We start from the raw sequence: 14,683 nt of genomic DNA, 5'->3' as shown, positions 1-14,683 counted from the left end.
CAGTACTCACACTGTGACCTTACCATTGTCTCGGGCAGCCGTAATGTGACATTCAACTCCTGTAGTCAATGCTCTGACTGATGAAGGCAAATTTGTCAAATGTTACCATCACCCGACAACGTGATGTCATAGGTGGACAATGAACTATGTACCTGCACCCAAGTCTCCCTGTTGGACAACACATGCCAGGGTTCCACCATAAGACTAGGGTAGGACTTGCATTGCTAATCGTACCAAAACACAACGTCTTGCATTTATCTAAATTAAACTCAATCTGCCAATCCTTGGCCCAGTTGTTCGAAGTCCTATTGTACTCTTGGATAATCTTCTTCATTATCTATTTTACCAACAATTTTTGAGACATCAGCAAACTTACTCAACACATGGCCTACATTCTCATCAATTGTTTTATATAACTGAACAACTATGGCCCTTATTGTACACTGCTGATCACATGCCTCCCAGTTTGAACAACAACCCTCAACCACTTCCTTCTGTCTCCTACCATCCGGTTTTGTATCTGCCTGGTTAGTTCTCCTTGGATTCCATCTAATCTAACCTTATTAACCAGTCTACTGTGTGAAACCTTGTTGAAGGAGTGAACGTATGGTGTTAGAAAGTTTAAAAAAAACAGGACTTCAAGGTAGTAATCTCTGGCTTACTCCAGGTGCCATGTGATAATGAATGACAGTAGCAACAGGAGATTAGGGCAGATGAATGCATGGTGAAGAGGGCAGCGATTCAGATTTTTTAAATCATTGGGATTTCTCCTGGGGCTGAAGTGACGAGTACAAAAGGGATGGGTTGCACCTGAATCGGAGGAAGACCAATGTCCTGGCAGAGAAATTTGCTAGAGCTACCTGGGAGGGTTTAAACTAGTCTGCAGAGGGAGGAACCCTAAGCTGTAGCAAGGCAAGAAGGAAAGTGGAGGCTGGTACAGAAGGTAAATAGACAAGGCAGCCAAGAGCATAGACAAGGGAAGACTGATGAATTAAACTGACAGGTAAGGCAAATGAACTTGGGGCATGGAAAGGAACACGGACTTGGGATATCATAGCTATTGCAGAAATAAGGCTGAGAGAGTACAGATGCTATCAGAAGGATTGAAGGGGAGGTAAAAGAGGGGGAGTGGTGTTTTTGATTAGAGAAAATATCACAGTAGTACTTTAGATATTTCTGGGGTATCGTCCAGTGAAGGTATATGGGCCGAACTGAGAAAGAGACAGGGACGATCATACTACAGACGCCCCAATAGTCAGCAGGAAACTGTTGTAGGAAGACTGGCAGATAGCTGTAAGAATAATAGGTTTCTAATAGGGGAATTTAACTTTCCAAACTAGACTGAAGCTGCCATAGTGTCAAGGGCTGGGATAGGGAAGAATTTGTGTGTTCAAGAAAGTTTTCTCAATGTGTAGATGACCCTAATAGAAAGGGCGAAAATCTCAACTTCTCTTGGGAAATAAGGTAGGGCAAGTGACTGAGGTGTTAGTGGGGGAGCATTTTGGGACCAGTAACCATAATTGTATTAATTTTAAAATAGTTGTGGAAAAGGATAGGCCTGATCCAGAAGTTAAAGCTAAATTGGGGCAAGGCCAATTTTGATGGTCCAAGACAGGAACTTTCAAATGTTGACTGGGGGAGGCTGTTCCCACGTAAAAGGGATGCTTGGCAGGTGGGAGGCTTTCTAAAGTAGATAACGAGTTTTTAGGGACAACATGTTCCTATTAGCGTGAAGGACAAGGCTGGCAGGAGAAGGGAACACTGGAGATATTGAGGCTCTGATCAAGAAAAAGGAAGCATATGTCATGCATAGACAGCTGGGATCAAGTGAGTACACTTGAGGAAAAGCAAGTGTAAAAAGTGGATGTGAGATAGTTTTGGGCAGAAAAGGTTAAAGAGATTCTACAATTATATTAAGGGCAAAAGACTAACTCGTTCCCCTTGAAAATTAATCAGTCTGTCTATCTTGGGACATCATAAGACGCTAGGTAAGAAATCACTGGGGTCCCTAGCAGAGATATTTCTACCACTGACAGCCACGGGGGACAGTGGCTAATGTGCCACTATTTAAGAGAGGCCAGGGAACTACAGACTGGTGAGCCTGATGTCAGTGGTGGGTAATTTACAAGAAGGGGTTCTGAGAGATAGTATCTACATGCATTTGGAAAGGCAAAGACTGATTAGGTACAGCTAGCACAGCTTTGGATGTGGGAACTACAATGTTATATGTTCACCCACAGTAAAACGTTTGATAAACAGTAAAATTTAAGTATTATGTGAATAGGTCATTCTACTGCAGTGGGTGTTATGTACTAATTGTTCAAATCCCACGTTGAAATGTTTTCTATTTACATACTTGAAGCAAAACCTATGAAAAATATCATGAAATATATTTACAATACAAACACAAAAAATCAGTAGCGTACCAAAGAAGCCACATGTCCCAGTTTTGACTTCTAACCAGTTCATTTCAATAAATCTTAACAGGCACCACGGCAGGGCAGCAAAAATTTCCGCCAACATCTGTATATTTGTGAGTGCAGGCGCTTGGAATTGAATAACGCCCCCCAACTCTTGACTGTGCACGAGGCAGCAATGTGGTCTAGTGAAGAACGGTACTAGAGACCATCCGCTACTCACATCACACCGACTCAATGCAGTGGGGGCTGGATGTTGCAATCTGCAGCAAAACTACTCGCCATTATCCTGAAGGAAAATTGCCCAGTAAAGGATCGAAGGATCTCTGTGGTATGGCTTGTAGTTTAAATTTGGGATCAAATCAAAATAATCTATTGGTGTGCACAAAGTCATGTCAGCAGTAGCTAATCACATCAAGCAGAGAAAACCAGAAATTTAAAAGTTAGGCAACTAAAAGAGCAGCAGTTGCAATAGCAGCGACGGAAAACAGCAAAACCAACTGGGAGATGCATGAGCTCAATCTAGTGACACTGTTCAATAAACTTGGTGGGACTTTAGTTAAGTGAGTAATGCATTCAAATGAAATGTTCCAATATGAAAAGCACGCAATTCTGGTCACTATAACAGTGTGGGCTAAGATGGCCAGAATCACAGAGACTGTATGCACTTACCTTTCCCGCTTCCCAGCATTACACAGATGTATTTCATAGGTACCCGCGGAGTTTAGGTCTGCTAAGTAAATAAACTGGAGTGTCAAGCACCCACAACAACGTTCAGTCTTGTGCCTTTTGCGTTGCAATATTTACCCGTATCCCCACGCGCTGTGTAAAAATCAGGCAATCACCCCGCCTTTTCCATACACGGTACTAATCCTCTTCCCCCAATTCCGATCGTGTTCACCCCCAAACATACGCTTTGCTTCCTCACTCACCTTGAACCTCTGACTCCTGTTCCTGCTGATGGCAGAAGAGTCGGCAACTTCTGAGGGTTGGGGAAAATCGAGCACTTTCGTCGGGTGAACATTAAACGCTGATCACATGATAAATAACTTTCTATTGTAAAACAGGGCTAGAAATAGCACAATTAACACAAAAATGTAAAAAAATTTTTAAGTTCCAGCAAGAAACGCAAAGCTTGGTCATAACACAGTAGACGAACAGTAATCTGATGACAGTGTTACTCCTCAGCATGAGAAGCCAGTAAATTATCAGGGAACATAAAACTGTAAAATTATTTTCAGATCATAAAAGAGAGCTAGTTGGACGAACAGAACCAAAGGATAGACAGGATAATACCTACAGACACAGCAGAAACATTTATCCAATGTCTTTCTTCAGTATTTACCAAGGAGATAGATCAGGTAGATGTGATATCGAATGACGATACCAGCAATGACATAGGTAGATATAAATAAAATTTTATTCCCTTATTTGTCTTGTTTATCTAGTCAGGGCAGAGTTCATTGAGAGGTTTCAAAGGAATCTGATGAAGAAATGGTAGAGGCATTACTACCTCTTACAAAACATTGAATAATTTGGTAGAGCATCAGAGGACAAACATTTGCTAGATGCAATTTCCTTATATAAAAGGGAAACTGAACATATCCAGGAATTACAGACCAGTCAACTTAACACTAGGAAAAATAATGGATTTTCTCCTAAATGAACATTTGGAATTTAAGTTGATCTTTGACCTTTTTAAATTTCTAAATGATAAAAGCAAGATTGATCAAGCGAGATTTTAAGAAGGGAACAGAAAGGTAAAAGTAAACAACGGTGATGTAGAAGGTACAATTTATCTGGATTTTTAAAAGGCCCTGGTTAAGGTGCTTTGTAATAGACTAATGAATAAAGTCAGAGAACAAGTGACAGAATGAATGTGAATGACAAAGTGTGGGAATAATGGGGAGTTGTTTAGTGGCTGCAGTGGATACAAACTTCACCTGTCCAAATCTTTCCTGTAAGACTAAGATGATCTGCCCTTTCCAAATATTAGTTTAGTAAATCTTCTCTACTGCTTCCAAAAATAAGGAGCTAAATACACAGATGTGGTCTCACCAATACCTTGTACAAGTATATAATGTCCTCACTTTTGTTTTCGCATTCTCATGCAACAAACAACAACCTTCTATTCGCTTTCCTAATTACTTGATATAACTATGTATTAATCTTTAGTAACTCATGCATTCGGATACCTAGATCCTTCTGTATCTTAAATCTCTCACCACCAAGATAATTTCTTTTCATTTTTATAGTCAACATCGACAATTTCACATATCCCATGCATACAATCCATCTTTCTAGATTTTTTTCCCCCTCAATTAACTGCTGCCCTTTGTAGCTTCCTGATGTCTTCTTACAAGTTATTTTTGTGTCCATCTGTCATCTACCATCTGCAACTGAATCCTCAGCTTTCTGACTCAGTCCACAATCAGTGAAGATAGGTAACTGCAACTCATCCACAATCATACTCAACACTCGAGGCCCCAAGGATGTGTCCTCAGTCCCCTAATGTACTCCAAATTGTTGCCAAATTCTGAACGAACACGATCAACAAGGTCGCTGATGACACCACCGTACTAGGACAGATATCTAACAACGATGAGTTAAAGTACAGAAGAGAGACAGCGGGGTTGGTGACGTGGTGCAATAAGAACAAGCTGTCTCTCAACATCAGTAAAACTAAAGAACTGATCATTGACTTCAGAAAGAAAGGAGGAGAACATATCCCCATCTACATCAACAGAACGGCGGTTGAGAGGGTAAACAGTGTCAAGTTCCTTGGAGTGACGATAACTGACCATCTGTCCTGGAATTCCCACGTAGATGTGACAGTCAAAAGTCACAACGCCTATTCTTCTTCAGGTGGCTCAGGAAATTTGGCACATAAAAGGACCCTCGCCAACTTCTAAAGATGCACCACTGAAAGCATACTGTCCTGGTGCATAATAACCTGGTACGGCAACTGCGCTGCCCAGGGCTGAAGAAAACTACAGACGGTGGTGTGCACAGCCCAGACCATCACAGAAGCCAGCCTTCCATCCACTGACTCGATTTACAAGGCTACCAACATCAAAGACCCATCGCACCCCGGTAATAATCTCCTACAAACTTTCTGAAGGGCCCTGACCTGAAACGTCAGCTTTCCTGTTCCTCTGATGCCGCCTGGCCTGCTGTGTTCCTCCAGCTCCACACTTGGCTATCTCACATCACGTTTGATTCTTTTGCAAAACACTTTCAATCTCTGCCCTCTAGTTCTCAACCTTTTATAACGGGTAACAGCATTTCTTTATCTACCATGAGCAGACACCTCATGCAAATCTCCTCTTCCATTCCAACTTCTCTAATCTTTCCTCACAAGGGAAGTGCCTCATGCCAGAGCCATTCTTGGAAACCTCTTCTGCATTCTCCAACACATGCACATCCTGAAGTGTAGCACCTAGAATGTAAGCATTACTACAGCCGAGGTAAAATACTGTCATATAACTTCCTCATATCCTCTCTGCTCCTTACTCCATGCCACAAATTATTGTACACTTTAGTAACAGCTCTCTTAGTATGTCCTGCGCCTTTAATGATTAATGCATATATTCACACCTCCAAGGTCCCTAGAATCATAATCTTTCTTTTATGCTGTCTCTTTGTTCCAGAAAATGCATCACTTCTCCACATTGAATGTCATCTGCCAGCTAACTGCCTATGCCAATGTTCTTTTGGAATCCTATACTGTCTTCTTGCAGTTTACAATTCTTCCGGGTTTTATGTGGTCTGCAACGTCCCTGCATACCAAGATAACATAGTGCTCCAAAATAGTGGCGAAGTAGGACGCCTGAGCTGGATCTCACCTGCTCTGCTTTTCTTCCTTTCTCTCTTTTCAATTTTCTTTTTTAGCTTTTCCTTTATACCTCCCATTCTTGGGTTGTGTTTGCGATGTCTGGGACGAAAGTCAGCGTGGACTCCCAGCCCTGAGGTGAAGCCCAGTGTGGTCTGAGTTATTATTCTGAACACTTATTTATCTATTTTTCTAATTTGTTGCTGGACTTTTAAAATTTCTTTATTTTACTAATTATTTTCCCCTAGGGGAAGGTACTTACAAGTCTGTACCTAGGTACCTTCATACCTAAGATGGCACCATAAGTGGCAAGATGTATACTTTTCACTACTCATGTGAGTACATGAGACAATAAAGTTAATTTTAATGCTAATTTTAATTTTGTGTGTGTGTGTCAGACTTTCTGTATCACTGGCATTGCTTGGCCATCCAATCCCATTTGTGCAGCATAACCTGCAACATCACACAAAGTTTGGTAACAGATTTCTTTTGATAGGCCAAGTCATCTATGGCACAGGTCGTCTGAGTTGAGGGAGTTCATGAGACACCTACACAGTGGCATGACCAATCCACAGACTTACTCCTGACGCTATTCTGACTGGTGCCCTTTTACAGCCTGTCCTGCCACAGAATGCATCTATTACTGCTACGTTGGCATTGGTGCCTGGTCTTCTGTCCCTCTGCACCACTTATCCTCTGCTCAGGATTGGGGGGAGTTGGTTTGGCAAGCTCCATGGTTTAAAACATTCCTTAAAAGGGCAGAAGCCAGTAAAAGGAAGTGGCCTACAGATTGCAATAGGTCTTGATGATGCTCTTCAGCTTTGTAACCTGCAGCCTTACAGTTATGGCCCTCTGAGTAGTGTCTGTCAGGTTTTCAATATTCACTATCCTCCTCTCTACTTTCAAATCCAGTAGAAGGCTGACTGATCTGACCTACACTCCAAAAACAGAGGCTTCACCTAGCGAACCCTACTTTTGTATGGCTGTGGATCTTGCATCCCGGAGATGTCCTGTACAGGATATTAATTCAGAAGACAACATTGAATTGCAAAGACAGACATACAAATATCACAATAACTTTATTAAAAACCATGTTCAATTGCTTTCCTGCCCTTACCATACCATGCCACCACTTGCATGTTTATCTAGAATTTCCAGTGTTGGAGCCTCCAAAATAGGGCCTCATACATGATTTTACAGAGCACTTCCAAGTCAGAACCTGCTCCAATGAACTGCATTCGTTTTGGTTCTGCATCTATTTAGCAACCTCCAATATTCCCGTTTACCACTGGGTCAAATTAAAAGTCTGAGTTCTGGTCTAGAAATCCATTTCTTAATGATCATTTCTCACCGTACCTCTGTGCTTTCCTCTAATTCAAAGTACATGATGATGTCATATGTTTCCCACCCTTTCCACAGTGTTGCTCAGTTGGGTGGTAGGACTTTCAGCTGTTGATATCAACTCCCCTCCTGAATGCCTCTGCATTGCTCCTTCACCCCACTGTTAAAAGTTGCCTCAAAATTCATTATTCTCCTTCTTTGCTTTTTTTTCCCCTAATTACCCCACTGCTTATCCTGATAAATGAAATATTCATCACATTAGAGCTGCAAACTTTTTAAACAATGTTAAAAGCAATAGCCAAGTTTTCATATTTACACTCTCACTTTTGCTAAATACAAACATTTGAAGAAACCAAAGTTACATCAAAATTGTTCTCTACTGAGACCATAATACACTGGACTAAACTGATAGACAAGAACATTTAAATTAAGATTTACATTCACTTGTTCTTATCAAAGTTTAAAGGCTTTTGTTAAACCTCTAGATGCGGACAACATTTTGGTTCCTGGTTTATGTAACAAATGAAAAAGGCATGAATAAAGCTTCAGTGTAACATTTTGACATTACACTAGTTCAGTACTTACGCTGCACACAGAGAATTAATATCAAGTGCATTAAGTAAATTTAAGCACAGTATAATTTATACTTAATGTTTAAAATTGTCTTCAAGTAAAGAAGTCAGTTCAATTCCTGTATCATTAGATTAAGTAAAATAACAGAAGTAGAGAAAAGATCAGAATAAATTAGTATTGTAATATTTCTGACTCAAAATTGATAGGTTTTATCACTACAAATTTAATATGATTTTGCAATTCATCCTTCAAAGTATTTGATAGACGTACTGTAAAAGTACTGCAGCTGTCAATGTACCTGTTTTAAAGAGTCATATTACACATGAAATGTTAACTTTTATTCTCAGCCACACCTGCTGAGTTTCACCAGCAATTTCTGCTCTTATTTCAGATGTCCAGCATCCAGAAGGTACTTTGCTTGTACATAAATGTACTTCTGTTGTTCAATTATGAATAATACATGTGAAAGATGTAGATCAATACATTTAAATTCATGCTCTGAGATCTTTCAATTGAATTTTATTCTTGATCCAAGGAATGCCATGGATGATAATATTCAATGTCAGAAGTTCTGTTTTTAAACCCAAGTACAAAGTTATTTCTATTTAACATCTACAATGATCATAGATCTGCAAGTAAGTTGAAGGCTATCACTACTACGCAGCAAAAATTCAATTTCCACTGTGGAAAAAGTGGAGGTCTGTGTTTTCAATCAAATTTAGATTGTGCACTCATGTACAGCATGTTACTGTATCATACATATGTCACATAATGGCATAAATTTCCTTAACTGTAGGAAAAAGTTTTCCTCAAGAACAGGTTCTTTGCTTCCTAAGACATCAAAAATGTTGCTTCAAGTATATCTGCTCTGAATAAATGTCTAAATGAAAAACTGTAAAACAGTGCAAATAACTAAGCCAGGATAACTATATGCTCTAGTTTTTTTTTGAAACAATGGTTTTAGAAATATCCATTTTATGCTCACTCTTCAAATGCCTGTATTTTACATATTATTTTCAGCATTTCATTATTTTATTTCATTTCATTAGTGAAACTTGCTGAATATCAGCAGAACAATCCTGTGATTGTGCAAGTACATTTTATTTCAGCGAATGCATGAAATTATCCAAGTTATATTCTGTGTCATATTGCTCCTGATCCCAAAGTTCTCCAAGGTTTTCCAAGATTGCTTTTACGGACGGCTTCCCACTGGAACTAGAAGATCCCTTATCTTCTTGGCCGTCCTTTAGAAAGATTAAGAAATAGATATTAGGATCTCAGCCAAAAGTAATACTGGACAAGCTGGATCAAGAATGAAATCTTGCTTGATCAACCACAGCAATAATTAATTTTGCACAGTTTAGTGTAGTGATTTGTCATTGAAACGTATTCATGAGACTGCATATGTTCTTTGACAACAAAACTTAAGTTTATTCCTCAAAACAACAAATAAACAAAACTACATACAGATAGTGATGAGAAAAATGAGAAAGACCTGAATATAAACATCAGTCTCACTAATTCTTCAGATTTCCAGCACCTACCATATTTTATTGCTTTTTAAGCGTTTGGTCCACTGTCACTTCTCTACCATGTATGGCCACCTAGAAAAAGTTTTGCTCTTCTCTATGGTGGGATTTCAGTTTTAATTTTTCTTCAAATCCTACTTGATCTCCCTCTCAAGTCCCCTAAAAGATTTTAGATACAAGGAAAAGAGGAGTGAAAATGGGCTTATTCTCCCTGGAGCAGAGAAGATTAAGAGGTAACTTGGAAAACCTAATAACATTATGAACAATTTTGGCTGGATAAAGAAGGCTATTTTGTTTCCAATAGTTGATAGGAGGTGATATCGTGGCTCAGTGGTTAGCGCTGCTGCCTCACAGCACCAGGGACCTGGGTTCAGTCCGAGCCTCAGGCGACTGTGTGCGTGTGCGTGTGTCCCCAATCCAAAGATGTGCAGGTTAGGTGGACTGGCCATGTTATATTACCTGTGGTGTTCCGGATTGTGTAGGTTAGGTGGATTAGCCATGAGAAATGCAGCGTTATAGGGTAGGAGGTTGAGTCTGGGTGGAATGCCCTTGGCAAGGTTGGTATGCACTTGTTGGGTTGATTAGCCTACTTCCACACTTGTTTCAAGACTGTCAGCAAGCGAGCGAGAAGAAACGTCTTTACTCAGAATTGTTAGGATTTGGAATGTGCTACCTGGGAGAACGGAGACAGGTTTCATAGAAGTTTCAAATGAGAGAGGAGAGCTGAATATATAGTTAGCTCTGCCACAATGTGTGTTTCGTTAACACAAATTAGCTGTAACACGATTGATGAATAATGAATGCCGTTTGGTGCAAACTTTCTGCTGTACAGATATAGTGCTAGGTCACACAAGAACACACCTATCACGTTACAGGGGGACTAACTGTATTTGAAAGTGATGCATTTAGAGAGCTATGGAGGCACACTGGAGAATGGGATGAGCTGGGTAACTCTCTTGGAAGCTGATGCAGATACAATGGAATGAGTGGCCAACTTCTGCATGGTAAAGTTCCATTTTTCTTTCTATTGACGCTGTCAGATTCACTGAGCTTCTCCAGCACTTCTGGATTTCCAGCATCCCGAATTTTGCTTTTAAGAAATTTCAATTGGATTCTGAGTACCATCTATTAAGGAGACTTGATCCCTGATTAATATTACTCCTATCTCAGCTTTATAATCTTTATTTAACCAATGTTTTCTATTTTCTTTCCCTTGGGATTGTTGAGATCACTGTTTTTACAACCACCTCCAAATCTGCTGGCATGAACCTCTCAATTTTGACAGCCTAAAATTTCTCATTTCTAACAACTTTAAGATCTCTATTCAAACTACCTCAACTTTGAAGCACCACAGTAAAACATTTCAGCTGGGGTGATTAGTTCCCCTGCACTAATTTGATTCTTCCACTAGGAGAAACTGTTCTACCTTCAGAACACCGAGTTCTGTTCATAACTAAAACTTTGAACCTTCTGTTCTGAAATCAAAGCCAAAGTAATTGCCTTAATTATGTTTTCTCTGCCTGTCATAAATCCAAAAGTACAAACACTTGATTTTTTAAAACACTGCAGTGGCTCTCCCAGTAGGCATCATACTATAGTCACATGCTTTCTTGAAACCGATGTTACCATTCGAAATTAACTTTGATGTTTTTCGAAAAATTACTTCTCAGAACTTACCACACCCATCTATCTCTATTTTAAAATCCAAATACTTTTCAAAGATGTATTAAGAAAATATCGTTTCAAAATAAATCAAAGTAGTTACAATGACAATGTATGGAACCTCAGGAGATGGGTGAGATACTAAACAAATACTTCCTGCCAATATTTGCTATAGAGAAAGACATGGAAGCTGGGAAACTTGGGCAAATAAATAAAGAGGTCTTGAAAAGAGTCCACATTACAGAAGAGGTGATGCTGGAAGTCTTAAAACACTAAAGGTAGATAAATCCCTGGGACATGTTTAAGTGTATAGCAGGACACTACGGGAAGCTAGGAAAGAAATCATTGGGTCCTTTGCAGCGATATTTGTCTCATCTACAGCAAAGAATGAGGTTCCAGAAGCCTGGAAGTGGCTAATGTAATGCCATTAGTTAAGAAAGGTGGTAAGGACAAGCCAGGGAACAACAGACTGGTGAACCTGATGTCAGTAGTGGGTAAGTTGCAAAAGGGGATTCTGTGGAACAGGACTTGCATGTATTTGGAAAGGCAAAGGCTGATCAGGGATAGTCAACATGTTTTTGTTCATGGCGTACTGTGTCTCACTAATTTGATTGAGTCATGTTTATGGAAAACGTCAGAGCAGGAGACGGCGTATGTAAGAACTTCGAGGTGCTTGACAAGATTCCACTTGATGGACTGGTTAATAAGGTTATGTAACATGGAATCGGGGGAGTTATTGAACTGGATACAAAATTCCTTGGAAGGTAGGAGACGGGGTGGTGGTGCTAAAAGGTTGTTTCTCAGACCAGAGGCCTGTGACCAGCAGTGTGCTGGGTCCATTGCTTTTTATCATTTATATAAAGATTTTGATGCAAATATAGAAGGGATGGTTAGTAAGTTTGCAGATGACATGAAAACTGGTGGTGTAGTGGACAGTGAAAAAGATAATCTCAGAGTCCAATGGGACCTTGATCAGCTGGGCCAATGGACTGAGTTGTGGCAAGTGAAGTTTACTTTAGATAAATAGTGAGGTTTGGCATTTTAATAAGGCAAACCAGGGCAAGACTTGTATAGTTAATAGGCCCCAGGGAGTGTTACAAACCAAGAGACTTCGGGGTGCAGGTACATAGCTCCTTCAAAGCGGAGTCGCAGGTAGACAGGGTGGTGAGGAAAATGTTTGGCACACTTGCGTTCATTGGTCAGCGCACTGAATTTAAGAGTTAGGACATCATGTTGCAGCTGTACAGTACATTGGTGAGGCCATTTTTAGAATACTGCATTCAATTCTGGTCTCCCCGCTATAGGAAGAATGTTGTTAAACTTGAAAGGGTTCAGAAAATATATACAAGGATGTTGCTGGGGTTGGAGGGTTTGGTCTGTAGGGAGAGGCAGAGTAGGCTGGGAGTTTTAGAGGCCGAGGGGTGACCTTAGAGGTTTATAAAATCATGAGGGGCATGGATAGGTCTTTTTCCTAGTCCAAAACGATTTAAGGTGAGACAGGACAGAATGGTGCGTGTATGGAACATGCTGCCAGAGGTGGTGGTGGAGGCAGATACAATTACAGCATTTGAAAGGCATCTGGATGGGTATGTGAATAGGAAGTGTTTAGAGGGATATGGACCAAATGCTGGCAAATAGGACTAGATTAATTTAAGATATCTGGTTGGCATGGACAACGTTGGGCCAAAGAGTCTGTTTCTGTGCTGTAGAACTCTATGGCGCTAACTAATCCTTACAACAAATGGTAGTAGATCAAGGTTTCTCCAACACATTGTGAAGTAGTTTTAACTTTTAGGCTGTTTCTCACTGAAGGGGCACACCATTATAAATGTTCAGACATTTGGAGGTCCAATGCTACAAAGTGAAATTTTCATGGGCTGTGTGCTCTGCTATTGGATTGAATGCTTTCATTTTCCTAAATCTTAATTGTTCCATTGAACAGCAATTAATCAGCTTTAGGATCACAGAATGGTCACAACAGAGGAAGCCATTCAGCCCACAATCATGTTCGCTCCCGGCAAGAGTAAATTACCTAGTACCTTTCATTTGCCTATTTGGCTTATCATCTTTTTTTTTAAAAAAACTAAATGACACATTGTCGTTAATTCAAACTTATGTCTTTTTAGAAAGATTTTTATTTCTCTTCATTAGCTGCCTTCTCCCAATTTCCCATCCTTCATCAGCATATATCATAAGATACAACTATGTTCTGGCATGATTTGAATCCCATCAGAAACAGTCTTCAATGGATCTGTATTATGGTGATATAGATCTCTTCAAACATTGCTCTCTTATGACTCCTAATACAAAAGATCATAAAATACAGAAGCAGAAATTAGGCCATTCAGCCCACTGAGTCTGTTCCATCATTCAATCATGGCGGATAACTTTCTCAATCCCATTCTCCCCGTAACCCTTGTCTGCTTGACAATCACAAACCTCCCTATTTTCATCTTAAACATACTCCACTGCCTTCTGTGGCAGTGAATTCCATACATTTGCCTCTCTATGGCTGAAGACATTTCTCCTTATCTCCAATTTAAAAGATCTTCCCTTCTGGATGCAAGTTTGCTCGCTGAGCTGGAAGGTTCATTTTCAGACATTTTGTCACCATTCTAGGTAACATCATCAGTGAGCCTCCGGTGAAGTGGTGGTGTTATGTTCCGCTTTCTATTTACGTGTTTAGGTTTCCTTGGGTTGGTGATGTCTTCCCTTACCCAAAGGCAGTGTCGTCGGGTCCTAGTCTCCAATCAATGGAGGCATCTTCCCAATATCCACTCTTGTCCAGGCCATTCAGTATTTTGTAAGTTTCAATTAGACTCCCCCCCCCCTCCTTTTTCCAAATTCCATCGAGGATAGACACATATGTTAAGCTTTTCATTCCTGGGACCAGTCTAGTGAACCTTCTCTGAAACCGCTCCATCTTTCCTGAGATATGGAGATATTCCAAATGTGGCCTGACCTGAGCCTTATAGACCGTCAGTAGTACATCCCTGCTTTTATAATCAGGTCCTCTCAAAATAAATGTCAAAGTTGCATTTGCCTTCCTGACTACTGATGCAACCTGCAAATTTACCTCGAGAGAATCCTGGACTAAAACTCCGAGTCCCTTTGCACTTCAGACTTCTGAATTTTCTCCCCATTTAGAAAATAGCCCTTGCTTCCATTTTTCCTACCAAAGTGCGTGACCTCACACTTTCCCATGTTGTACTCCATCTGCCACTTCTTTGCCCACTCTCCAAACCTGTCCAAATCCTTCTGCAGCCTCCCTGCCTCCACAATACTACCTGTCTCTCCAACTATCTTTGTATCATCTGCAAACTTAGCCA

The 14,683-nt window shown here is 40.3% G+C and overlaps 1 protein-coding gene across 2 annotated transcripts in view; it reads right to left on the bottom strand.

The window, feature by feature from the left end:
• Positions 1-8,665: 8,665 nt before the first annotated feature.
• btaf1 (BTAF1 RNA polymerase II, B-TFIID transcription factor-associated) overlaps positions 8,666-14,683 on the bottom strand; it is a 113,574-nt gene continuing 107,556 nt past the window's right edge. For both annotated transcript variants that reach the window (XM_059653119.1, XM_059653120.1), the window contains exon 38: positions 8,666-9,407. In XM_059653119.1, the coding sequence (XP_059509102.1) occupies positions 9,264-9,407 (144 nt within the window). In that variant the 3' untranslated portion in view covers positions 8,666-9,263. The remainder of the gene's footprint in view (positions 9,408-14,683) is intronic.

The sequence above is a fragment of the Stegostoma tigrinum genome, chromosome 20 (assembly GCF_030684315.1).
Source record: "Stegostoma tigrinum isolate sSteTig4 chromosome 20, sSteTig4.hap1, whole genome shotgun sequence".
Classification (NCBI taxonomy): Eukaryota; Metazoa; Chordata; class Chondrichthyes; order Orectolobiformes; family Stegostomatidae; genus Stegostoma; species Stegostoma tigrinum.
Note: the sequence above shows the minus strand (reverse complement) of the source record. Positions and strands in the feature narration are given on the sequence as shown.